We start from the raw sequence: 27,817 nt of genomic DNA, 5'->3' as shown, positions 1-27,817 counted from the left end.
GTGAATGGCCCATAGGCATAGACAATAGTGAAGTATCAGAGTGAAATGAAACAGGATAGATGTTGCTGAAAAAAATAAAAACGGTCGAAAATCGCATTTAAAAATGGTATTTCTATTGGAATTATCACACATTAAGCCATATTTGACCTCTTTTCCTGCAATATACCGTACTAATTCTTATATTTCTTGAAAGTATACATTTAACAGATACCTTTTCAGAAAAATTCTAAAAAATGTCAAGATTTTCCTAAAAGCGCCTTCTAGCGGATTTCACCTCACAAACTATTATTTTTTCGTGACAAGAAGATAAATTCTGAAACTAGAAGTTCTCTCCTACAAAAAAAAAGTGGTGTCATCCTTTGTCCTTTGATTTGGTAATGATTTTCGGTATGGCTCGTGGACTAATATACTTGTTTTTAATAGGACATACTATTGTATTTACTGTGTAATACAAGATGTGGAAAAACAATATGTCATGTCAGAAACATCTTATTTTGTATCAGCATCTAGATCATCAATACGTACTGCATCATACTTAAAAATTGTCTTCTTGAGTCTAATATGCTTTGATTAAAATGAATATAAATGTCATACAATCTCGCGGTCAAAATAATGTAAAAAATAACAATCGCGTACGATACGATACGGGTATTGTCCATCCGTTTTTTAAAACAAATATTTACAAAAATCTATATCGTCCTAAAAATAAATCCAGCTCAAAACTGAACAACAATAAAATATATGGTCAGCGTCTTTCACAGTGAAACAATCATCCCAAATTTTGTTCCGTATTTTTACCTCCTCTGTAATATCTACTGGTTTACAATCATAAGTTACTCTCCCAATTTCACAACGCGTGGCGCTGTTCCGCAATTAATTATAAAATTATGACTAATTTATGCATACATCAGGTGACAAAATTAACAAGTATAATTTGTGTTATTATAAAATAGTAATAATAATATGTTTATTCCATACGATAGTCCACTCGCCTAAAAGTACGATTATAGTAGTATCATAGAATATACACTGTTCTGGGGAGTACGTGCACTATTTACTGGACACAATAATTAATATACTCTGAGAAGGTGTCTGGTTTCTTAAACGCGAGTTTTCAAATTTATCTGTGTAATAACATTGGTACAACTTGTGCGCTCGATAATTATAAATTGATAAATAACGGATGACAATCGGTATCATGTGATATAATGGCATATACTAGACACGTAATCCATCCGCAATGGTATTCGATACACAAATTGACAACTTGTTTCAGTTCTAGCAAGTAGAAGGTATCTTTCCGTTTCTATTTTTGAATTATGTGCTGGCACTCGTTCGTTCTTGTCGTTTCGGGCACTTATTGATTTGTTCTTGCCAATATCCATGTCGCACGATTTTTCTTTATAATTAAAGGATTGTCGAGTCGCAACAAACTCCAAAACCATCACAAAATAATATCCATTTTCAGTTACAAGACCAAAACGGTTTTATATTGTTTGCTTGGTGAAGTTAAAATTTCAAGTTGTAGCACTCAAGAATGTAGCGATCGTAACGATGAGTAACTCATTTTGGAAATGCGCAACCAATATTTGGCAATTTTCACAAGCCGACTTTAAACTCGGTTGACTTAGCTCACCCTCTGTGTTAGCGTTATATGGAATTTTAAGGATATATTTACAACACTTTTGTAAAATTATCTTCACAGCATTTGCTTTGCCCAATCTCCATTCGTCAAGTTCATACATTACAATTTTTCTAATAAAATTTGTTTGTGCCTTGTTTTGTAAACCTTTAACATAATTTAACATAAAGTGAAAAAATATTTCTCAATATATATAAAAACAATTCTCTCCAAAATAGACATAATTATTTCACCTGATACCTCACTTATTATTATAATGAGCAAACAATTGGCACTTGGGAATGTCGTCTACATTCATGACGTCTGAAATGGGGTCAGTATATAGCTAATTATAAACTGTAGACCCATATTTTATAGTAGGCGCAAATTAGATTCGTATCAATGTTGGCATCAATGTTTCAATAACCTTCATCACCCGATGGTTGAAGTGATCAAAAATAAGATTCATACAGATAATTTACCACAGGGATCCCAGGAACTATGATCAACTGTATGCAGTTTCTATGAGGGGGGGGGGTATAAATATAGGTAAGACTTTGGCAAAATTTGAAAGAGCAACTAATATTCTTCAACCTGGTATTTTTTATAGATTTTATTTTTCATTCTGTTCGTCTCAGTGTTTTTTCCAGTTTAAAAAATATGAGCTCGCTGGAGCATTCATCCCTTGGGTATTTCTTACACTAGATACCAGCCGATATCCCCGCTCCGTTCAAGGAGACTGCATATAATTGATCATAGTTCCTGAACTCCCTGTGTATTTACAAGTTCTTTGTATGCAGTCAAAGGCATAAACTGGGAATATTACAAACGTTTTATTAATATATATATATTTTTTATAAATCATTATTAATCATTCAATCAGCAATCCACTCATTTTTCATAAGTGGGCTAACTATTTATTTATTAACACACAATATTAAAAAAATTACAAATCAGATATTAGTAAAAGAAAAATAACATGTACAGTACATGCAAAGTAAAGTAACAAAAAGCATAAAGAAAAAAAAATGATAAAAATTTGTGAAGTTGCTTGGTCGCTTGATATGAAGGTTTGTGCGCACATTATTGGCGTAGACAATGTGCAGCTCTTTAGAGAATCATTTTCAACTATTTTATTTTGAATGAAAGCTGATGATCGGTATTTAAAAATCGTTATAAGTATGTTTATATTCTAAGGTACCTCTGTCTGGCTTTCTCTGTATACTACAGATACTGGTATGTTATTTGATCCGGTCGTATAAATACTGCTGGCAAGAGTAGTGTTCTAACACTAGATGGCGCACTTCGAATAATTTATGCAATGAGATTTTTTAATAATATCACCTGGTGAGTTTTTTGTAGTGTATTCTCTTTAGCACAAAGCATGTGCTGTGTTGGGATTAAAATGTTTGATCATTCATATTTTCAGGCTCGCGTGTATAAGGTACTTTGTCAGGTAGTTTTTGTTGGTGGTCACCTGACCATCTACGTGACCTTTAACGCTTGATTGAACTTACAAACTGTTCGATAAAAGATTGATATCGACATGTGACTGGGACTTGACGTGAGTTATTTTCATTGTTTTATTAATAAGCTATTAAGTAATGACAGTTCACGATAATTCAGAAAATGCTAAGTAAGATTGTTGTGTTTATCAAATTAGTCTTTAGCCCTGCGTACATTGACTGCGTGTCGGGAGATTAGTGTCATAATTAATACGGACGGGCAATCCCCCGATCACATTGTCCACGGTTACTACTTTTTTTAGTAATCGTGCATTGTCCAATAGTTCGGCCGATGAACACAGCGCTTATACGTATTTGTCTCATGATACAGGGGCTTGACGATGCAGTAATGTGAATGATTAGCATTTTTTTAATCAGCAGTTGTATCTGTCCTAAAATATTCAACTGTGGTCTAATTTGTACCACTGTGATAAAAAAGGCCCCAGAAGACGTATGTATACGCTTTACCTTTTTTTTTTTCAAATTACATTGTACGCTAATTTATTCCTTAACTATACATATCCACTAAATCATGAGGGTCGTCATACAATAATTTGAACACGGGCCCGTATGATCCACAGGGCTATGAGAGATCGATCCACTAACAAATTGTTTATTTGCATGGTCCAACTTGAGGTTAGTGAAGTACATTGTGTGCATCTACATCCCAGTTGTGAACATTACTGCCAATTAGGTGTTTGTTGCTTATGTAAAACATAGCACAATACTTGAAAGTATATTTGAAAAATATTTGTGTGTGATGAATGTTGTTTAATTAATTTCCACCATTACAATTTATTAAATTGAGAGAATAAATGTCTTGAGAAAAATTCAAACTTATTCTGGTGTAAATAACTAAATTATTCTGGTATAAATTAAATATAAAGGTATTCTTTGATATTTGATTGAATTGTGAGACGTCCTAAAATATGCTGAATTTCAACCCTCAATCAATTCCACAGTGTTTTTAAAACATCATGGCTTATCATCAAATAGTGTGATAGTAATGTAATTTAAATTTAAATATAGCAACGTGATATAAATGGCTATATTGTAGTGTATTTCTTGTGCAAGCATGTTATAATAAACTTATGAATTAGCATATTTGTGGCAGTTAATTATCGGGCATTATCTCCTGCCAAATATGCTAATTTTCCCTAGAAAGGTCTTGTATTCTCTATCAAATATACTCAATTGCTGTTTATAACCTCTAAACAATTACCATTTGTTTTGATTAATTTGACATTTGATCATGTTACTTATCAGATCAAATATAATCAAAAGTTCAATGTCAATATTTAATATTGCTGAAGACAACAACTCTTTACAACCTTTTAAATGCATAAATGTTCATTTTCAATGTATCAAAATAAGAATATACTAATACTAAAATGTGAATGAAATATACTAAAAGAAGTGGTAAAAGTGTGCTCTTACTTTTTCCAGAAACTGAACTATTTGTCTAAAAATAGTCCAAAATATATACTACTTTTTCGGTGAATGTGATTGTAATTTATTGTATCGTCGAAGCAGTAACTACATTGTCATACAGCATATATTCTTAGCTAAAACAACGTTCAAAAAAACAACAACTGTACTTTGGGCTAGTTGTATAGATGCTCCTGTATCCCATACTTGTACAACATACATGTACATGTATAAATTTGGTTATTAAGTATTGTCTCATAGTTGAGTTTGTTCTGTTTTCTCAATGTTAACTGTTTTGCCAACTCTTCAACAGCTGTTCTATAGCAAATCGAGCAGAGCTCATAGATATACAGTGGTGTGCATTATAGTAATATAGAACGTGCTGTGACATAGCGCCATGATCCCAAGAATAAATAATAATTACAGCCCTGGAAATTGTAAAGTATTACTGTAAAACACTATGAAATACACTACATATGTTATCGGTATTCACCAAATTTGGCTCAATGCATAAAATAATAGAATCCTAATTTAGATAAATAACAAGTACCAATTACTTTCAAGTAAGAATATATATATTTTTTAAATTAGCTACATCTTTAGTGAAATTACAGTTTAGCTGAAATCCATATTACTATAACTTTTATTTCTTGTTATCAGTGTATGGAGGATGGCTATTTTGCAATACGTAGCTGCACTGGCCAGTATTACACTTGGTGGATTTGGTGTTCTATGGCTTATCCGTCAGATCAAGTATAAATATAAACTTGAAAGCCTGAGAAATAAAGTGGTATGGATTACTGGGGCTAGTTCAGGAGTTGGGGAAGGTAAATACCATATTTGTTCTTACTATTAGTAGTACATGCTCTTGCATAAGATTCAAATGTGTGTTTCTATGGTCAAATTAAGTATAATTTTAATGATTCAGTGTACAGCAAATGTAATTTTTGGTTTTTATGTGCTCTATTGGAGATGCACTTTTACTAGAGTAAATTTTTTATATTACATATGTCATTCCATATCCTGTATGTAAGGTTACAAGTCATAAATTACATTTGCTGCAAGCATATACCATTACACAAACTGTGATTTTTGTAATTTTGGTTACTCAACCATCCTGGCTATCATATACAAATAGCCATTTCATTTGATTTCATGACATTTTTTTTTTTAATATTATCATTACATTTCCACATCACTTTGCATGATCAGCTATGGAGTATCCATATTATAGGAAAGTTAATGTGTTTTGTTTTAGCTTGTGCTAAGCTGTGCTATAAAGCTGGTGCTAAACTAATATTGAGTTCCAGGAGATCTTCTGAGTTGGAACGAGTCAGAAATGAGTTATGTGCCTTGAAACTGGTATGTAAACATTTCATTTTAATTTTGTAGTACAATTCATATGAAGATCAATTTTAAACCTTAGAAAATATCGTTTTCTCACCATTAACAAAAAAATTTTTTCCATATTTTTCAACAATTTGGATAAAAATTGGAACTAAACAATGATATTTTATTCATTAACTTTCTTAAAATAACTATATATATACATACTTGCATTTTTAATAGGTTTATTTTGAGTCGAGACATAAGGGAAGTATTCAAAAAGCAAACTTGAAACTAAAAATGTAAGTGTATTTTTGTTTTCGTTTGATACATTTTTTGTTGCAGGATACGACCACACATATTCCAAGAATCTTACCATTGGACTTGTCACTTGTGAATAGCCTTGAGAGGAAGGCAAATGAAGCCATCAGTTTCCATGGTAACATTGATATCTTAATTAATAATGGTGGAATTGGATTTCGTGGCATTGCAGTTGAAACCTCTCTGGAAGTTGACAAAAAATTGATGGATGTGAATTATTTTGGTGCTGTAGCTCTGACAAAAGGTACGGTGGTGATCATAAAGAATACCTGTCATCATAACTTGGCGTGTGTCTTTTTGGTGAATCACACATCTTTATATAATGTACTTGTAGTACACGTTTAAAAGATGCTAAATACAATCGTTCACCAAATATATATTCTTGTGGTTGATCGATGGTTCATAAATTGTTGTACGAATGAATTACTGAATGAACTGCGTAGTGTGGAATGTAGGTGATAGCCAATCAGAGAACAGAAGAACACATACACAGGCAGTTTAAATGATAATGTCTAATATCAAATGATAATAAATATATTTATTCCACACTAAAAGCAATCAGCCTAAATGTACACAGCTACAAATAGGTATAAATGATCAAAGTAATAAGAAATAAGAAAAAAATAAATTCACAATACAGCAATTGATAAAAGATATATTATATTAATAAATATGAATGCTTTTCAGAATGTACATGGTGCACAAACGTTGCCAAATTGCCTGAAATACATGGATGGGTGCAACTCATAAAATTAAATGAAAATGATAATAATCTTCTGATATCACAAAGGATGCATAGTCTAACATGTCTAGAAATGTTGCAGTGCCTACTGGTTTCAGTTATTAGCGCATACACACAGACAGACAGCCTGCACAGTGCAACCCCAAATGCATATAAGATATGATTTTAATTTCAAGTTCAATTTAAAACATTTGTGTTGTTTGAGCTTCAAAAATGTGTTCAACTCAGCTTTCCATTCAAGTTGTTGAAAATCGATATCTGTCCAATGTTCTTTAAAATATTGCTTTGATTTTAGTTGATCAAGACTTCATCAAAACAAAACAAAAACAGTACTTATTAAAAATCTTAAAGAGATTTTAACAGTTCCTTAAATCGTGTGTGGTATTGATTCCAGGAGAGCCATTTTTATCTTCAAGGCATGTCATGATCATTGCTCATCTAAAATTAAATTTTTTACGAAAACCCACTTTTGTCAAAATCAATAGACTGGGTTACATTGAATGATTGTAATATTTAAAGAGCGGTGGCGTTTAAATTTCATGTAAACAAACAATGTATTTTACGCACATTGTGTATGTCGCTATGAGTCCCATATCAAACAGGACGTGGCCAGATGACAACCACCACCACGTAAATTTCACAATTATTGTAATTTATATTCATGTCTGTGGTTGTGTTGCAAGGTGTACTTCCTGCTATGCTGACCAATGGTAGTGGTCATATTGTGGCTGTTAGTAGTGTCCAGGGCAAAATGGCCATACCCTTCAGAACTGCTTGTAAGTATGAAGAGCACACAAATTTGGTTTTTGCAATACTGCATGATGGGAAAATTAAATTCATTAAAATATTATAAATATTATGAGGTTACTAAGAGGATACCTCAAAGTATGCACAAAAACAGTACAGCGACAGTATCGACGGAACCGCAGCGAAGGTCAATGCAACAGTTTACTGCCTGAGTGCATACTTTGAGGTATCCTCGTAATAACATTATTATTATACATCTTTTCCTTCCAAGGATACATCATGGAATGCCGAAATCAAAAATGTTTAGAACAGAATCAGTGAACTTTTTTGTGTGGAGTCTGGTCAAACCCTGGTGGCAGCCATGTTAGTTTTTTATTATTAGAGGACGCTTATGCACGTAATCACTCCATATTTGGAATTCGCATTTTCTAATATGGTAAGATGAAAATACCCCGTAAAATACCATGAAATTATGGCACGCTGTAATTTATGACTTTATGGTGACAGATGTATAATAATAAATGTAATTCATTAAAATATTATTAATATCAGAATCTCACTAATCTAATATTATTATCATATTCAAACTTAAGTGAATTTCATGTAGGCATGTATGTTTTTTATATAATTGTTTTGTAAATTTCAATGAAAGACAAGTACCTGGGGAAGTTATAAATTTTTTATAAATATAAATTTTTATAAATCAAAATGAGTGGTAGAAATCAAATTGACCAATCTAGAAATGGTATGGCCACATCATCAGAATAATTGAACTGTTGCAGTTGCAATGTTACTTAAAGGCTTGCACACACACTATGGGCGTATACAGTGTGGAACTCTTGGGCCAGTCATTAAATATTTGAATGAAAGTTGATGATCATTATTCGCAAATAAGGTAAAGCTTTCTGTCTTTTACTGTAAATCAGCCAATGTTTGAATGAAACCCCACTTGTGTGTAATGGGTAATACCAAATATATATTCAAAAAAAGTGAATTCTTTGGGTTTGAATGAAATATAAGGGTCATTAATATTTTATAAATTTTCGTGACAAAAATATTCATGCCTTCATGAAATTCATTGTATCAACAATATAGAACGTCATTCAGCCCATGTCATGAAGTAATATTTTCTTGGTATGAAGAAATATTAGCAAAACCAGTGCAATGGAAATCTAGACACAAAGAAAATTTTACCATTTTTCTTGACTATTTGGTCCCTTGTTTTAAAAAAAAATATTCGATGACCCCAATTTATTTTCCATACCGTTATGAACTTTCAAATGAAATAAATCATTTAAAATAATGAATTCATATATCTTTTATTTGGAGACAATGTTTTTTAATTTCTTATGTAAATATATGTAATATTGTTTTCCACTGAATAATAATTAGGATTTTAAACAAGTCAAATTAGTGAGATACAAAGTTAGTTGATGAAGAGGAATTAGTGAAAACAATATTTATAGAAGTTGAAAGGGTTTTGTAATAATGTTAATTACTGTAAAAGCTGTATCCAGTCCATAATGGTTTATCATATACTAGTACCTTATAGGTGTAATTACAATTTTACCACACTGTGACCTCAAACACACAACGTAATTTAGAATGGCATATTTTTTTTTTGATTGATGAAAGTCTGGCATGCTGGGCTGAGCGTGATTCAGGAAATTATTGCCCTGTTGTGAGGGCACACTTCCCACAGCGTTAACAACCGGGCAATACAAGGTGTATGATAATATTCTTTATGGACTGGATATGACTTTTGCGACCCAAGGTCATGTGGCGAGAGTGTCCAAGCATGTGAGGACGTGTAAGCCGTACGACCAAAGGTGTGTTGGGCCAGACGTGATACAGGAAATTATTGCCCTGATGTGAGGGTGCACTTCCCAGTGTTAACAAGGCCGGGGATTATAATTACAGAACATTGCATGCTAATTGTCAATGGTCTGAACTTTTACTGATGGCATTCGCTGTATCATTTAATCCTTTTTGCTGTTAAGAACTTTCATGATTTGATGATATTGCTTTCGTGAAAACAAAATTTCACCACAGTCACTGAGATTCCATGTTGTAGGACTGCAGAGAAATTGTCACTGTTACAACATATGTGATTTTCACTGACTCATGAAATTCATAAAAATTGTTTCTCTCTAAATTAAATTAAATTGAAGTAATATTATTATAATAATAAAACAATTATTCTAAGCATAAATCCTTCCTAAAACTTGTACACTACATTATTACTAATGCAGTGTAACTTGTTTCCTCAGATACAGCATCCATGTATAGCCATACTTACTAATACAGTATAACTTATTTTTTCAGATACAGCGTCTAAACACGCCATGCAGGCATTCTTTGATAGTTTACGTTCTGAATTAGCTGATAAAAATATCAATGTATCAGTAATCAGTCCAAGTTATATTAAAACCAATCTGTCTCTGAATGCTGTCAACCCTGATGGTTCTACATATGGAGGTAAGGGCACCATCATTTTCTTTGCTATATATTTGAGGCAACATTTTAAACATTTTTATGTTTTATATAATTTGTATGTTATATATAGACTAAATTTAATAATTTCCCCATTGACTGCAGATTTTTGATAATAATTATTTTTAGGTTTATTTTTGTTGGAAATGATAAAAGGTTGACTTGATAAAAGGTTAGCCCCCCCCCAAAGGTTTTGCTTCTCCTCTCAGGAAAAATTTTAAAATAATGCAGTTTTAGTTTTAGTTTTTTAATATGTGCATTAAAGGTTGATTTGGATTGATAAATACAAACATTTCCTATACTTGTATATGACACACTTTGTTGACAAGCAAAATTGTATAACAAACCACCTGTGATGCCAGACAAGAAGCAAACCTTTTTTTGGTCATACAATGTTTTATGGATGTCAGTTTTTGTCAATTTGTTAACCATGTAATTATAAAACAAACAAGCAAATAAACAAAAAATTAAATTTGTCTAGAATTAAAATCATTGTATTAGTTTTTGGTTAACTGTCAATCTGTTTATGGTCAAATTGGTGATACTTTTAACATCAAAACAAAGCTTGCTATTCTCATTACATTTTGTTTCTTAATCGAGTACATTTTTTTAATTCATTGTCTTCATTCTTGTAGAATGGCATATCAAATATACGTAATATTTTTACTTTTGTGTAGCTTTCTAACTTATATCAATTTGTTTTTTTCAGTCATGGATAAGACGATAGAGACTGGAATGTCACCTGAATATGTTGCTGACAATATCATGAAAGCTATTGTCACAAAAACCAATGACGTTGTACTTGGACCATTCACTCACAAAGCAGCAATATATTTACGGACATTACTACCTACAGTGTTTGACATGATAATGGCATCCAGGGCTAAGCAAGGACTAGCAGCTGAAAATTGAAGCATTGCTATAAAACTTCATCTGTAATTATTGGATGAACTGTATAAACATTGATGTGATTGAAGTTTTATTAGAATTAGTTTTTACCTGAATTTGTAGTATTTTGTTTCTAGTTTTTATTACCTGAATAATGTATTCATCTAAATTGTGTGTTATAATACAAGACAGATTAAAAATTACTTACTTTGATGTCACATACTGTCAAAAGTTTTTTATATCATCACTAGCTAATTTACTGACACTATTTGGACATAGTTTGATACTGTTTAACAAATATTGGTTTAATTTGGGAATTCTAGCCCTTACCAATGGTTCATTCCATGATTGCTAGTCAATGTCAGGCATCCTGGGAAGCACCTTTGCTTGTTATTTATTTTATTAGTTAAAGGGCGGTAGTTTTTGCGCCGCGTCCTGTTCGATTATGGGACTCATAGCGACGTATACAACGCTTGAAAATCAAACACGCGCTGCGCGACGACCACCGCGCTTTAAACTAGCAAGTTCAAACTAATCTTTAATAAGTGTTCTTTTGTTAGGGGGTCACATGATCAATGATTTGTCGAGAAAAAAAAAATGACCACTTAATTTAATATTTACCAACAATTTTTATACAACAAGTAAGTAGTTTTATCTAAAATGACAAATCTTACAGAGTAACACATACTCCATACCAAACAATGGGTAAATTATAAATTTAAGGTTGTATGACAGTGTTGCCTATTTCAGTAGAAAAAAAATCAGATTTTTTTTATGTATACACAATGTAGTTTCATTTAATGCTGTTGTTTACAAACAATTTATGGTCACCAAATTACTTCATGCACAAAACACAAGTTGAACATCTATGAAAATGGGGATTTTTGAACCATTGATTCCTACAATAAAAAGTTCTCCCCATAATACAATTTGTTGTTACACACGGTGAAACAAATTATATGTAGTGATAAGATTGCTATTTGTCAGAACATTTTGATTATTTATTTTTTATGAAACTAGTTTGCTTTAACATACCTTTTCTATGCATCTTTTTTCCAAACAAATATTTAGTCTGGAGAAAATATCGGAAAAGAATATGATGTATCAAAATTAATAAATATGTGACACTTAAAAACAATAAATTGTAATAAATTTTTCTGTTTAACATCTGTGAATGTTTTTTGCAGATTTTTAAGACGTGTGGCCAACAATTTGACATAAATGCCAGATTTGAACTGCAACAAGATAATACATCCAGTTTTACCAAAAACTACAGTAGCCCTGATTAAATGAAATTGTTAACAACACTAACACTAGGCAAGGCAAAGCAATTGGTCCATGGGTGGTAACCCAAGTATTAAAATCTTATTGCAATGGTTTCTCATCTGCATGTGTTTTGTGATGAGTCACCAGCTGGAGATGATCTGAAAACTGTTTATGACAAAGTGTGCACTTAAATGGTTTTTGAGTTGTATGTATCCTCATATGGCAAAGCAACTGACTTTCCATTAAACAGACTTTAGGACAAAACTTGCATCGATGAATCGCTTGCAAACGTTCACGTTCATGTGATTTCAGATGCTGCCTAAATGTGTGTTTGTTTGCTAAATAGTCGCTACAATATTTACATTTGAAAAAATATTGTTCTGGTGTTGAGTTGACTCTATGCATTCTCTTTTGATGTGATAACTGTTTTCCGCTGTAGTTGTATTGGTGCTGGTTCGGTCTGATCATCCCAGATGTCATTTTCACACCATGGGTACTTTGATGTGTGGAAACACTGATGCTTTCATCACAATATGATTTGTCAAGTCCAACACATGTATGACTACTCAATCCTGCTTGCGATGTAAACAGCATAGCACACAGCTGACACTGGTACTGTTTTTTTTCACACTCTGCATTATCCAGTTGATGTCTCTGTGTAGAAATCCCACCTGCGTTGTCACCCACCTCCAATGTAAATCCACTTTCCTGACTCATATTTGATGCTGAGCTGCTTTCAGAACGAATGGTTGTTTCATTGGCCATCTTCCCAGTTTCCTTTTTCTCATGACACTAAAACATAAAATATATATCAATCAAAGAAGATTATATAGTGCTATAAATATGAAGTATTGTCTACCTAAACCTAGTAGAAACGCGTTGCCATACCATGACTGCTTCTACAATTTTTATCTTTAAATAAGTTTCTTTAATCATAGACCTTAGGAAACGTAGGTCTTAGGTCTATGCTTTAACTTCCTGTTTCCTGTTGAGCTATCAATCTATCGCAGTATTTCTTTACTCTGCCAAATAGATATTAGGGCGCGTACCTCTTCGTCAAGCCAGAAATTGCATGATCCAAATTACAAACAATATTGTCTCTGCCATAATTGGAATGAGAGGTTACTTGAAGAAGATGATTGGGGGCATGATTTCAGCCCCCATAGTTGGACCCCAATGCGTATACATGCCACGCCGGAGCTCAACCCTATCAGAGTTCAACCCAGAGGGTTTAATGGAGCCAAAATTGGCTTGAGCCAAACGCATATACATGACCATTTTTGATGGATCGAGCCATAGGGTTCGGATAAATGCTGTTGTGTGAACGTATTTAATAGTTTTGTCATTATGGAATGCCTATGTAGCTCAGGTCAATGTTCTATGGAAGCAGGCCTGACTGGACTACTATACACATTGACCAATCTACACAGGTTTCTGTAAAGATAGCCACACCTTCAATAAACAATCGCCGGGCGACTGACCCGAGCCTTGTATCTTTCCTTGACTCACTGTAGCAGAAGATCGAGTAAAAAACAACATGGCGTCATCATAGCTGATGATGACTATAAAATGAGTTGATCATGGACTATCAACTATTGCTACAAACACTATCACCATGATGAACACATAATTTCCACCAACAATTATTGGCATGTCGTTTCATTTGAGTGAAATCTCGTGTTTTTCGTGTTACAAAGGTGTAATTATGAACAAATCTCATTGTGTTGCTACCTAAATCTTCACAAGCTACATCTAACGAATCTTTGAATAAATTATTTGAATTTACGATAATTTTGTATGTAGAGGCTTACCTGACAACTGTTGCACCGCAGTGTAGCATGTGCATAGCACTAAAACAATAATATTTATAGGATACAACATAAGAAACACCAACGCAATGACCCTCGCGCTGACCTAGGATGACGCCCTCATCGGCAATAGGAAGGAACATCGCCCGCTGGCGCACTTTTATTTCCAATATTGGAAATCAAATATTATATTATGTTTCATATTCTGGTAACGTTACATCGTAAAGGAGTGTTAGCTGGATTTCAATCGTGTTATAATCCTAATCTCCATTGAATGAGTTATAAGTAGAAATTCTCTTTTTTGTTCTTTTTTTCAAAATTGAGACGCGAGCTGTGTTTTTTTTATATTTTTGTCAACAAAAAATGTGCTTTCATATGCGCCTTAACGCCGTAACTATCATATTTTAGTCAGAAACAAAGAACATAACACAGATATATTAGATTAGGCTGACTAGATCTGAAAAAATGTTTTAAATACTTTTTCTTTCGGAATTATGTATCTAAAGAAGTTTGATGCAGCAATTAAACCAGTCCTTCTGCACTGCCCAGAAACTTGGCCAAGTGACATCGTTAGGGTAGGGACTCACGTTCGTGGCTAATTTTAAGTTTTTTTTTATTAATTTTACTAATCTATATTAAATTATCCAAACAGTGTAAGCTAAAGAGTAAAATTGCGTATACAAGTTGGAGAAATATGATTAAAAAAACACACATGATGACTTTGTTTTATAGTTTGCGATTCAACTTAGCGGTTCGCGGATTTCTACAGATTACGATAAGCAATATTTTGGAGACGCTGCATTTGGTTTGGCCACAGTCCCATTGTGCCCATGATAAAGCACAGTCCCTCTATGTGGGTAAAAGAAGTTGATTATGTGTCGCATCGGATAGAAGTCGTATTGTACGAACTAGCTCACACGATGTAGTGGCCCAAGTTGAACCACGCTGACTCTCGTGACGTAAAATCACCTTTTCGGCGCGATATCTAAAACATAAAATCTTCATGCAGTTTACGTATTACTACAATTGAGAATACCAGAATTCGCAGCGTTTGGCAACTACAGTATTGGATAGTATCAGTTTTATGTGTAACGATGAAGCTACAATGACTACAAAGGCACAAACCATAAAAATAATCTGAGAACGTACAGAAAATTAATAACAGACGGATTTTTCAATAAAGTAATACTTGCAAATAATAATAAAAACCCAATATCGCTCTGGATGACCAAACTGAGGATAAACGCACATCGCATGTACCAATCACCGATAGAAAATGTTCAGTTTGTGAAATTAAAAAAATTGACAATGAGTAACACTTTTTACTGTCATGTAAGTAAATACGCTGAGAAGTTCATTATTCATGACAACAAAAACAGTTATTAATTAATATTTTAAACAATAAAGATGAAAACATTATAAATGATGTGGCGAAAAACATTTATAAATTCAATTAATAGTGAAATATATATAAACCAGTAGCTTAGAAATTTGAGCGCCTTGTTTTAATTTTCCTGTAAATGTTAGGTATTTTTTATGTTTTCAGAATTTATTACTTTTATTGTACTTCTCACCAAAACCTAAAATATGTGGTACGACAGCAATAAAGATTCTATTCTATTCACATTTGAAATCATTGTTGAATAGTTCAACATAAATTTATCAAGTATCAAATTTGGTGCCTGGCAGGTTCCTATAGTGTTTACATTTCATAATTCAAAATATTGTGGGGGGGGGCTTTTATTTACAACTAGACAAAAGCGGTGGGTAAATCAACTTGTCAACCAAATTACATGGAAATACAAGTCTTGCTTGCTATTTTTTTTCTCTCGAAAAATGCCTAATACCATCATTGTAAAGTGTCCATGCCCAAAGTCCGATGTCATTAGGTAATTTGCGCATCATTACCGTAATTAGTTGAACTTCATCGATTTATATAGATTGAACCATGCCATAGTGGTTAAGATTTGAAAGATTTTTATAAAACAAATGGAACGACAGATTGATTTAATGCTACATTCGGGTGAAACTCGCAGTGTTAAAAAAAGCAGTTCACAACCCCTGTTGAATCATGGTCATCAACCCATACCTGCAATGCATCCTGGGTAAATACAATTTTTATCTTACCTGGTCTTTCTGAATTGCTCGTCTTAAGAGATACTTTATTAGAAATCAGGTCTAACCTGGTTTTAATAGAAATAATAATAGAATCAGGTCAAACCTGGTTTTAATATGATCTGAAATTTGCCCTGCAAGTCTCTTCGTGTTCATTTCGGATGTAGGAAGTATCCAGTTTACATGGAGAAATCGACGGGCAGCGCCTCTTTTTCAGATCCCAACAAGGTTGGCACACTTCATTTAGAAGCCGAGCTGCGATTAGTAGCACAGTACTATCGTGCGCCCTCTTGTGAATATTACAGCGATTTAGGTGGTTATGAATGTTTTTTTGTTTTTTTTCAAATGATAAATCGTAAATGTGAGGCAGCGTAGAACTAGCACAGAAAGACATTGTTGAAAGTGTTATTTTAACGAGGCTTCAATAAATCCCGTATGGGTTTTATTTCGGGAACCAATCACATTCGACTTTTCAATGGTGTTTTGCATTCATTGCAGCATCCCATGTGAGATTACACAATATGGTTATCACATTCTTACCAGCTAATTTAATGCGTGTAAATACGAGAGAATTTACTCTATTCTGTGTTTCCCACGTTACGATCTATTTTATCAGAATTAAGACATCGTCGAATTGGTCAAATTCACTTCTCTTCACTTCAATGTATTGTGTAGTCTCATTCTCTTTGAAAGAAAGGTTCATAATATATGATTAAAATAGTAATGTAATAAAACAAAGAAAGATGTACAGCCTTGCAGGGAGTATTTATTTATTTATTCCAATACTCTCTGAGAACAATCAACAAACAATCTTCCAATGAAATTACTTCACGGTCCACAAATACGACACAATAAAAACAACGTTGCTTGAAAACGGGAGAGGTTCTCAGTTAGTATTACTACAGGGGAAAAGTTTCTAAAATGGTGACATGGTCGAATGAATTACGTTGTCACATGATGGACGCCGTTTGTATAGAACACATTCTGCTGTACAATTCTTGTCATTTTCACTCAGTGTATAAACACAGTCCAACCGATAAGTGAATCGTAAAGTAATCCTAATTGTGCAAGGCCTCGTATCAAACTGATTTTTTAAACCAAACTAGCAAATTGTTGCTGGTCAAGAAACTGAAATTCTTCAGATTAAATTTGCATACTTCTTGAACATCAGATAAATTACACCAAGTTTATTTGACAACCATGTCGATAGATTGAAACTTTCTTGCCATTCCAGTCCTGTTTACCTCACCTAATACACAATATCAAGACAACACACAAACACATACCCGCCTTTCAAATGATATCCTAGTCAACACAGAACCACACCGCCATTTTTCAAATATTATTCGGACAACACACCTAAAACAAAATACACATTTTTTTGGACGAAACAAAGAATTTCGAATTACAAGAAGTTTTATTTAATAAATGCTAAATATTAATAAAACAATTTAATGGACGGTTTTTATATCAACGTAATTATGCAGAGTCATAAGTGTTCTGTATTTAGAAAACTGTACATAATGTAATTTGAATATATATGATTGTACTTGACCATTGTTGCGATGTTATGCAGCAGTATTAACAATAGTGCTCACCGCGAAGTGCTGAACATCAAACTTCTAAATTACACACTTAACATTAATGTAAATAGAGAAAAGAACTGGATCATACCACATATCACTCATTATTGTGTAATACTATGGTTGTTCATATCAAATCTATATGTTAAATAATTGCATACCCATTACAACGATCTCTCTAAATAGCAATATATATCACATCTATTACAAATATATATACAATGAAATGGATGGAAGATGTGTGGTAAATTGCACTCCAAATTTATGGTCCTGACTATATACAACAAGTAATAATCCCACACGAATAATATTACCCAATTGACAAATTGGACAGCCCTTTCAAAGACCATGACAAATAGAAAATCTGGTATTGGTCAAGAGCATGAATCTGATTAAAATACATATATAACAGCATATACTGTATATTGTCTTCCATTTATATCATATACTTAATTACACAGTAAGGACAGTGAACGGACACACATGTTGGCAAATTAAATGTCATTAATATCATTCTTGTCACCTAATTTGATTTGGATGTAGTTAATGTTCTAACGAACTTAATGTGTTTTTACTGACTGATGATTCTAAACATCTAAGTTTCACTCTCATTATTGCGCATCAATGGTGGCAATTTCACCCCAAAGGTTTTATTTCTGGGAGTATCTGACCAGGCAACATGTGCTGTACGACCTTGTGGGGGACTCTGAGGTCTACTAGTAGCTCCAGTAGTAGCTGCATTAAGAGGAAGATGAGCAGCCTCTGTTGATCTACTGGTGGCCACACTCTGTGGTCTATTGCTATCCAGCTTTCTTCTAGGTCTACTGTGAGCTTCACTCTTAGGTCTTCTGCGCTTTCTTCTACGTTTACCAACAATTGCATCCTGGTTTTTGTTCAAGAGTTTATTCCTCATTTTACTGGAAGCATCTCCTTTACGGGTACGCTTAGGTTTCATAGGCTCTGGTGTACTACTTTCTTCATTCTGTACACTTGTTAATGGTGTTACACGACCACTATGCAGTCTTCCACTACTAGGTCGGCTTGTAGATTCAGTGTATGTTGATTCATCAGTGCCACTACTACTACTACTACTTGTGTAAGCAATAGGTAGATGCATGTCAAGGTTATCCTCTTCAAATGAATCTCCAGAAAAGTCATCCACATCAGGGGCAGGTCGTAATGTTTGCATTGGTATTTCTTCATTCATAAAATCATTCATTCCTTCACTGACACCCTGGAAACCGGAGGAAGTTTCATTGTAAACACTATTAAAGAAGGCATTAGGTATGTTTGGATTCTCGGGTATATCTGGCTTCTCATCACTACGATCTTGGTCTGTATTTGCATTTGAAACACCATTATCAGCTCTTCCTACCGTCCATGCTTCAATTAAATTAAAATCGTTTCTAGCTGATTCTGCTTGTGGAAAATTTGTGAGCTGTACATCTTCACATGAGCCCATTGCAAATCGTATTTCTTGAGTGGACTGAGGTTCCATTAAGGCAACGTGGCTACAATCATATTCACCAGTACGCCTCTTTTTCTTTTTCTTACACAATACACATATCACACAGCACATGCAGCATGATACCAGGAGTACAATAATCAAACAAACAATCAATATTATAATCCAGACGGGGAATGATTCTTCATCTTCAATTATCTCTTGACAGAATTCATAAAACCCACAGAAGCTCTCCTCTGGTAGCTGCAATAATCTCTGACAAAGTAATGCATACATATGTACAGAAACATTTCCTTGCGCCACATGGTTACTGGCAGCAATATCAAGAAGACATGATTCATAATAAAATATATAAGAACTGATGATCTCACTACAGTACTCATTTAGAGTACCTTCAAAATACATCTCGTGACAAAATGTTTCAGCTTCTTCTTTAAGTTCAGGGGATGAGAATATTGGAAAGTTGCTCCCATCAGCTGTGATTGGTATGTCTGTGGATATCCATTCTGGTGGCGAATCTTTTGGTTCTAAGTTCCCAAGTGTTATACTTGAACGGTTTATTTTATCACCTACAGAATATCCATCAATAGGAAATACTTCAACAGATGTATTGAGTCCATAACCCTCTTCCAATGGCATGCGGATCAGCAACCCAGGCTTGTAGTATTCACTGTATTTCTCTCTTTCATTATCAAGATCATTAATGTTTTTACAGTATCCCCAGAATCGTATCATATCAATATCCCCATTACAGTCTTCAGCCGATTCAACACGCCCTTGATATACTAACTGCCCTACATGCAACTCCCCTTGTATGTTAAAGAGTTTAGCTAGGAATATATTGTTGACAACATACACTAGCGTAAGCTTGCTCATTCTCGAGTATAGGTAAATGGCTAATCGACCATCATAGCTCCTCCAAGTAACAACAACATGATACCATTGCTCCACAATTAGAGTTAAGTCAGTTGTAATTACTGCACCATCCATGACAATTGTTAAGTCACCACCAGATAATTTTACTACAAAGACGTTACCCGGCGTGTCAAAGCTGATCATTGTTTGGATGGACTGATAGTTATCACCATGTAGTCGAACCCAGAACTCTAAAGTAAATGCATCTAATCCCAGAATTGTGAGGTCACTTACAGTAACACGGCTGTGTAGAAAGCGAAGTATATAACCTGTGATTACATCTCCCTCATATGCCCATATACTTTGTAGCTGGCGTTCTGATAAATCCACATGGGACAAGTTGGAAAACGTAACATCCATGTATGACTGAGACAATACATTTTCCAGGAAGTAGGTATCATTTACTGTTGATAGTGTACCATTCCTCTGTAATCCTAAGTTCAAGTCATTGAGCCAATTGTTGTCCCATGATCCTATCATTGTATGTTTACTTTGAATATTAACGATATTCTCAGACTCGATCACACAGTTCAATACATTTGAGTACATAACAACCACAATGTTTACATCATCAGATGTAGTAATGTTGACAACATTGTCTCTAATTGTCACCGAGAATGTGCCACTCGATACTCTGTTAGAAAAACTGTCTTGAATTTCCACCCATTCTCCAACATTGATTTTGTACAATGTGATCACATTGGTAAATTTAATGTCCACAACAACTGCTATACCAACATTGTCATTCATAACTGCTACTTCAACTATCTTATTGCAGGCAACTTTTCCACTACACTGAAGTAACAAAGCTTGAATTGTTGTTGCTGGAGTTTGTAACAACTGGTAAATCCCAGGGGTATGCATATGAAAGCTAGGTCCATCCATGGTGGTGAAGTGAATGTCCCCAAAAATTATAGCAATACCATATGATTCAGTTGTTGTCATATAGCTCACCAAACAGTCTGTTCCTGCCCATCCAGGGTCACATTCTGAGCATGAATATTCTGGTTCATCGTTATTATTCAGCCAATGGGAAGGACATTTACAAAGACCATTGGTGACATTGCAGTTACCATGTCCATAACATGGATTAATGATTCCCCCTGGACATGGACTGTCACAAGCAGCCCCCCAATATGCATGCCTACAAACACATGATTCATGGTTGTTATGGTCTCTTTCCCCGAACACACATTTGACATTACAACCTGCACCAATCCAATATGGAAAGTCATGTCGACTTGGAAACTCATTACACAGTTGCTTAGAGGGCCAATTTGTTAGATCAGTGTCAAGACCGAGTTGATGGTAGCAGAAATCGGATAATGCCACCACTTGCAACATGGCTGCATCAATATGTCTGTAGTGTAAAATGTCATACAAGCACTGAATGTAGTAGGACTCTAACACAGCAATACCAATGGGCAAACATGTGGTAAACAGCTGACCAGTCAGTATCAATTCGTTGCATTTCTGTTCTGCCAACACCTTCAGCTGTAAATCTACAAACAGTGGCAATTCCAATGGTGAATCAATTGATGTTGTTGTATTCGCATCGGACACACGCCATGTTGGTCCATTCCATTCAGGAATTACCAAATCGTTTCCACTGATGATATCCATTATCGACTCTCCATCCCCTTCATTCATTTTCCACAAGTGAACTAAATCCGGCCAATTGTCACCAATATTTGCCATCCAGGAGTCAGTGATGATACTTGGATTTGGTTCTCTATCCCATATTCTGACTTCATCAATATCACCATTGAACGCAACAATAGGCACTAATGGTTCTGTGGCGTCATTATGAGAATACCACTGGCCAATTGTTAGGTTCCCTTCATACGAGAAAGTCAATTGATTCAGTCTGATTGCTTCAACTCGACCATTGCCAAATCTGTCAAATATGTAGAGTTCTAGTAATCCAATTTGTTTTCGCCATTGTATGCTGATTTGGTTCCAGTACCCAACTTCAATGGTCAGATCAGTAGAAAATACTTCACCTGCATCTTGGACATGAAGTTTACTTCGAAGAACAAATAGTGCAAACACTTTGATGGATGAGAAGGAAAGAATAGTCCCATCAGTAGCTTGAATTCTGACTAAAAGTTCTAATGTGAATCTGTCCAATGGAAGCAGTAATGGTGACTTGCTGATCACTAAGCTATCTGTAAAACAAAGTGTATATCCTGCTCCTTTTAATGGTACCAAGTTGGAATAGCTTTCAAACTCGGTGTAGACGACATCATCTCTTCTATATAGTTGAGCGTAGGAGTCAATCATACTTTGAGTGATAGAACAGTCATCGGTTTCATTCATATGTTGTGCACTACAATTTTGCAACTGGTCTAATACATCACAATTTATTGTCAAACCAAGGTAATTTGGATCATCACATACACTTTCCGGGATACTGAAGACGAGTTCCAGATACTGATAATTAGCAGTCACATACAGTGTTAAATCAAGAGTTATTATTGTGATACGGAAACGATGAATCCCAATTCTAGTTATAAGAAAATCTGGACTTATTTGAGTTTCGTGATCCAGAATAATTAGTTTTTTATTCCTCCACAAGAATGGTTCTAAATCTGTTTTTGAATACAATGCTGCCCTCATAACCAGCTGCTGTCCACCATAGTTAATGATCAGGACATCAAACGAGCTGGCATAGTTTCTATTGTTCACACGCAAGGAGTATCTTACATCAATGCTGAGACTGTGATGAACATTACTAATCAGTCTGTACCACCCTGGTGTTGAAATATAGAAGGAAACACTGCCAATTGTTGTGACTTTACCATGGAGAGCAACACTAGCATATCGATGAATACTTGATGCTATTTGGCCGATTATAACACTACATTCTCTGCCACTCCAACCTGAACTGCAACTCCCACATTCATGGTCACCATTCCAGTTCAGCCAGCATGAACATTCCCCAGATGCCTGACACTGTCCATGTTCATAACATGGTGTTGACTGACCACCTGGGCACACGTCTGAACAGTCTTCACCCCAGAAACCATGTGTGCAATCACATTTATAATTGTTAGCTGGAAATCCATGTGTACATGTCGAGCAAAATTGTATAAACCAAATTGGCGGACTAAACTGCAGCAATGTATGACATATGGTATACAGTGGCGAATATTCTAAGCGATTGTTCAGTTGACAGAAATCACTGAATGTTAACAGGACATCAAATGTAGTATTCAACTGATTAGTTGTTGACACAATGCTCAAACAAGTCATGAAGTAAAACTCAACCATAGATTTTGAAATATTAGCACAGTGTGTAGCAATACCACCACTGCCATTTATATAGCTGCATATTGTCTCAGCAGACTCCAGCAAAGATGTGTTAACATTGTCATTTCTAAAGGGTTCACTAATTTCAAGCGCTATATGTGCTGTTGAGGGCAGCCAGGTTGGTCGTTTCCACAACCCAGGTGGTAAGAAAATATCATTGTCATCCAGTGTATCAGGTACAACAGTACCTTCTCCAGAATTAAACTCGTACATTCCTACCAAGTCTTGGTGGTAGTGGCCAGTATGAACATTCAACCCACTTATTTGGTCAAGGAAAGCAGGTGTAATAGAGCGATTCCAGATTCTCAACTCATCTATTTCACCAATAAAATTAGCATCTATATATTTAAGTCCTGTCAAAGGAGCAGTCTGCCAATGACCAATTGCTAATACACCTCCTGGTTGGAGTAGTTCACTTGTTTCAATTTCAAAACTGCACCGAGAGATATTGACGTCAACTTTGTGAGAAAACTCCAGCGACTGCTTGTTGGCATATACTATTATTATGATTTGGTTCCATTCTCCTAAGGTAATAGGTATCTTTGTGTCATATACAATACCACTGTGGTGTATCTTGATGGTGACGTCATTGATAACTGCAAATGTATAGTCCAACCCAAATGAAATTATCGTACCACCTAATGCTACAGGTTTCACCAGGAATTCAATCGTGATATCTGTGTTGAGAAGATTATCATCGAAAGTATACCTTAAAGGTTTTGTCATACCACTTGTACTATCAAAGTACAGTGCATAAACACCCCCATAATGATCACCATGGATCTCATAATAGAGATCAGTGATTCCTTGATATGGACTCTCATTTGCAGGAACTCTCCACCAATCAGCTAAATCAATGTTGATGTCATTCTGGGATGTTGAATTAATTGCCATGATATCATTCATTGGGAATATGTCATCATTCAGGTCATTATTACAATTTCCAAGTAGGCCGATGGAAGTCATACATGTAGTTTTTGGTGCTTCAATACTAATTTGCATGTATTTACCAATGAAACGTAGATGTATTACAATACTCTCAGCTCCTGAACTGTGTATTTCCCATTCATAATCAGTTAAAGTGAGTATGAACCAGCCAGTGTTCTTGATATCTAATCTGATATAAGACAGTAACATTCTCTTCTCATCAATCCAAATTCCAGGTCTGTCATGCAGTGTTACAGGGGCATGGATAACAAGACGAGTTGTTCCAGATATTGTCAGAGCAATGGTATTCAGACATGTTGATGTATAGTAGCAAGTTACTTGACGGATATGGACATGCACACTTGCAAGTCTAATAATGTAAAATTCACCAACAGCTCCCAAGTAGAAACTAATTCCATCAAAGTTTGTGTACCTTGTATAAGTTGATATGGTTGCCACAAAGTATGTACGTTGGATGTATACAAAATAAGGCAGCCTGTATAGAGCTAGAGTACACTCCTTTCCCACCCAATCCAACCCACAGTTTTCACAGTCCTGGCCTGTTCTCCAGTTGCTTTCACATGTACAATAGTTCCCCATACACTCTCCGTGATTGTTACAAGGTTGGACAGAACTTCCTGGGCACACAGATGAACAGTTGCTGTCATAAAATCCAGAGTAACAAATACAATCATCCAAATCATCTTTGTATCCAAAGATGCATTCATTTTTGCAATCTGTTCCTCTACGTACATTAGCAGCCTCATTGCAGATGGGTTTAGCCGGCCAATACGTCAGATTTAGAGTCACTTGGCAAACATCAGAAAATGTAAAGGCCACTTCATATGTTAATGTGATGTTCCCTGTTGATGCTACAACTCTCAGACACGCCATGAAGTATGAGGCACTGACAGATTCACCAAGACCAGCACATCTGTCAGACAAAGGCGGCGATTTAATAAGGTTGTTGCAGTGCAAGGTGGCTATAGCTTCCATATCTGTATCATTAAATTCAACATCTATAGTGTCAGGTGTGTCCAAATCAGGTAGATTGAGATCAGAAGGCAGCCATGTTGGCCTGTTCCAAGGCTTTGCTGGTAATAACAGATCATCGTCACTGACCACATTGTTTACTAAATCACCTTCACCTACATCAAATGGCCAGAAATGGTACAAGTTTGGTGTTGTTGCAGGTAGGTACACATACCACATCTCCTCAACTCCTACACTGTCAAAGGTTCTATTCCACACTCTAAATTCATCAATATCACCATGGAAGTTGGGTATTCGAACTTGGGATGTTCCATCAGGCTGAACTTGCCATTGACCAATAGCAAAAGAACCCATCACTCCAAATGTATCAATGTTAATAGCTATTTCCATTCGCTTGATCACACCCATGGCAGTAAAACTGTAAATGTTCAGCTTTCCTTTTCTATCATACACCAGGACTATTTTGTTCCATTTATTATTCTCAATAATCAAACTTGTGCGGTATTCTACATTATCATAGACAACATAGATGATATCGTTGATGACAAGAGTGAATGATTTCACATTGGTGTAGGAAAATACAGCTCCACATCGTCTAAAAGGGTCACTGCATTTCACATACATTTCAATTGTCATATCAAGTGTGAGAGTCAGGTGAAATAATGACGACTGAGGGCTAATTGATGTGTGTTCAAACTTCAAGCAGTATCCTGCAGTGGTTTGTAGGAATGCTTCCTGGACTGGATAGTCAATTACTGAATCACATACATCCACCGCCCAGTGGTTCATGTACAAGGAAACATCTTCTTGTGATGTTGGATTGTCTATGCCACAGGAACTGTTATTGTTTTCTGGAAACTCATAGGGATTTGTATCTAAAGGTGAAGGATGCTGCTCCTGGTAGTCATGGAGACACAGATCTAATGGTACATTATCTGCTTGCATTGAAGAAAGCCCTGTAGCGACTGTAACATTTGAACAACATTCTCCTACAAGAACTCCAACAGATGAGTCACATATTTCACTTGGCATACGTGTGTCAATAGCCAAATAATGTCCGACAATTCGGATAATTATTTTGAAATTACTTGGTCCAGCAAAAAGTAATTCATCATATGAGAGTCTTTCAATAACATATCCCGACAATCCAAATTCCAAACGGTTATCAATGACCATTTCCAAGCCATTTACACATGTCCTGGGATAGCTTCCAATGGTGGATGGTCCACTGAATGTGATGCGGGTGAATCCCACGGAATAGTCTCCAAATCGAATGCCCAAATGTCTAATGCATGAATAGGTTCCATAACATCTAATAAACTTAGCTTGTACTATTAGTCTGTAGTTTAACACTCGCAGTAGGTAGTATTCACCAATAGAATAGTGTAGGAACGTGATGCCACTCATGGTTGTTAGCTGTGACGAACTAAGAATAGTGGAGATCCTGTAACGCATCCTCACATCAATTACAGAGTAGTATATATTTATCATTGAACAGTCATTTCCTAACCAACCAGGTGAACATTCAGTACAGTTTTCATTTCCTTGCCAGTTCGCAGGACAAGCACATATTCCAGTTGCTGAATCACATGCACCAACATTATTACATGGATTGTCCACTCCACCAGGACATACATTATCACACGAATCTCCCCAAAACCCTGGTTCACATATGCATAGTCCTGATTGCATGGTGTCTTGTGTACCAAACAAACATTGTATATCACATTCCTCTCCAATCCATATTGGGAAATCCACATCTTCAAAGGAATTACACAGTGTTTTCGCAGGTGAACTTGGCAACTGGAGAATAATCTGACAATATCCAGAGAAATCCAACACAACTTCTAAGGCAGCTTCAGTACTGTTGGTTGCAATAACGCCACTCACACATTTGTCATTGTACTGATGTATTACACTGTCACCCAATGATTTACAGTCCCTAGAAAAAATAAACCAACAATATTTACATTATGCAAGAATAAAAAACACTTTTTGTAATATAACCTATTATTTTAGGTTTTATATTTAGCTTGATGTTTATATTTTTCGCTAATATGTAGTTTCGCTGATATGTATTGAATATTATAAGTAAAATTTAAAGTTTACATATTTCTATCATGTTATATTGCCCACTTTTTTTGCTCAATATTATTGTTTAATGACCATTAATTTGACAAATAAAATGTGCATTTTCTTTTTGTAATTATGTACACTATGTACAATATTTATTGTACACCATGCTCAAGATTTTAACATGCATAGTGATAACAAATACATGTAAATAGTTTAGACTGTATAGTAAAAATACTTTCCGTAATTGACATGTTCCTTGAATATGGGCTCATATTTTACTTCAGAA

General features: G+C 34.9%; 2 protein-coding genes and 1 long non-coding RNA gene across 3 annotated transcripts in view; 1 reads left to right on the top strand and 2 right to left on the bottom strand.

Annotated features, from left to right (window-relative positions):
- The first annotated feature begins 3,132 nt into the window (after positions 1 to 3,132).
- On the top strand, positions 3,133 to 11,289 carry LOC100369644 (dehydrogenase/reductase SDR family protein 7-like). Its single transcript, XM_006824707.2, has 7 exons — positions 3,133 to 3,185; positions 5,215 to 5,381; positions 5,813 to 5,916; positions 6,226 to 6,445; positions 7,627 to 7,719; positions 10,016 to 10,168; positions 10,893 to 11,289. Exons 2-7 carry the CDS (start codon positions 5,225 to 5,227, stop codon positions 11,093 to 11,095), a joined length of 930 nt encoding a protein of 309 aa, XP_006824770.1. The 5' UTR covers positions 3,133 to 3,185; positions 5,215 to 5,224; the 3' UTR covers positions 11,096 to 11,289.
- A 391-nt stretch (positions 11,290 to 11,680) lies between these two features.
- On the bottom strand, positions 11,681 to 14,279 carry LOC146734672 (uncharacterized). The gene is made up of 2 exons (XR_014931632.1): positions 14,149 to 14,279; positions 11,681 to 13,129 (listed from the first exon to the last, which is right to left on the bottom strand). It is a non-coding gene; the product is annotated as an uncharacterized LOC146734672 (long non-coding RNA).
- A 2,734-nt stretch (positions 14,280 to 17,013) lies between these two features.
- LOC144342566 (uncharacterized) overlaps positions 17,014 to 27,817 on the bottom strand; it is a 38,521-nt gene continuing 27,717 nt past the window's right edge. Inside the window, exon 16 of the mRNA XM_085507593.1 lies at positions 17,014 to 27,397. Coding sequence (XP_085363719.1) covers positions 18,439 to 27,397 — 8,959 coding nt within the window. The 3' untranslated portion in view covers positions 17,014 to 18,438. The remainder of the gene's footprint in view (positions 27,398 to 27,817) is intronic.

Source organism: Saccoglossus kowalevskii, chromosome 14 (genome assembly GCF_978046115.1).
Source record: "Saccoglossus kowalevskii chromosome 14, keSacKowa6.1, whole genome shotgun sequence".
Classification (NCBI taxonomy): Eukaryota; Metazoa; Hemichordata; class Enteropneusta; family Harrimaniidae; genus Saccoglossus; species Saccoglossus kowalevskii.
This window is presented reverse-complemented; position numbering and strand designations above follow the sequence as displayed.

What these genes read in the sequence shown, in the direction of transcription:
- LOC100369644 (XM_006824707.2), top strand. Translation starts at nt 5,225, where the DNA reads ATGGCTATTTTGCAATACGTAGCTGCACTGGCCAGTATTACACTTGGT. An exon ending in TGCTGTAGCTCTGACAAAAG is followed by an intron (nt 6,446 to 7,626) that starts GTACGGTGGTGA and finishes TTGTGTTGCAAG; the next exon opens with GTGTACTTCCTGCTATGCTG. An exon ending in CATACCCTTCAGAACTGCTT is followed by an intron (nt 7,720 to 10,015) that starts GTAAGTATGAAG and finishes TTATTTTTTCAG; the next exon opens with ATACAGCGTCTAAACACGCC.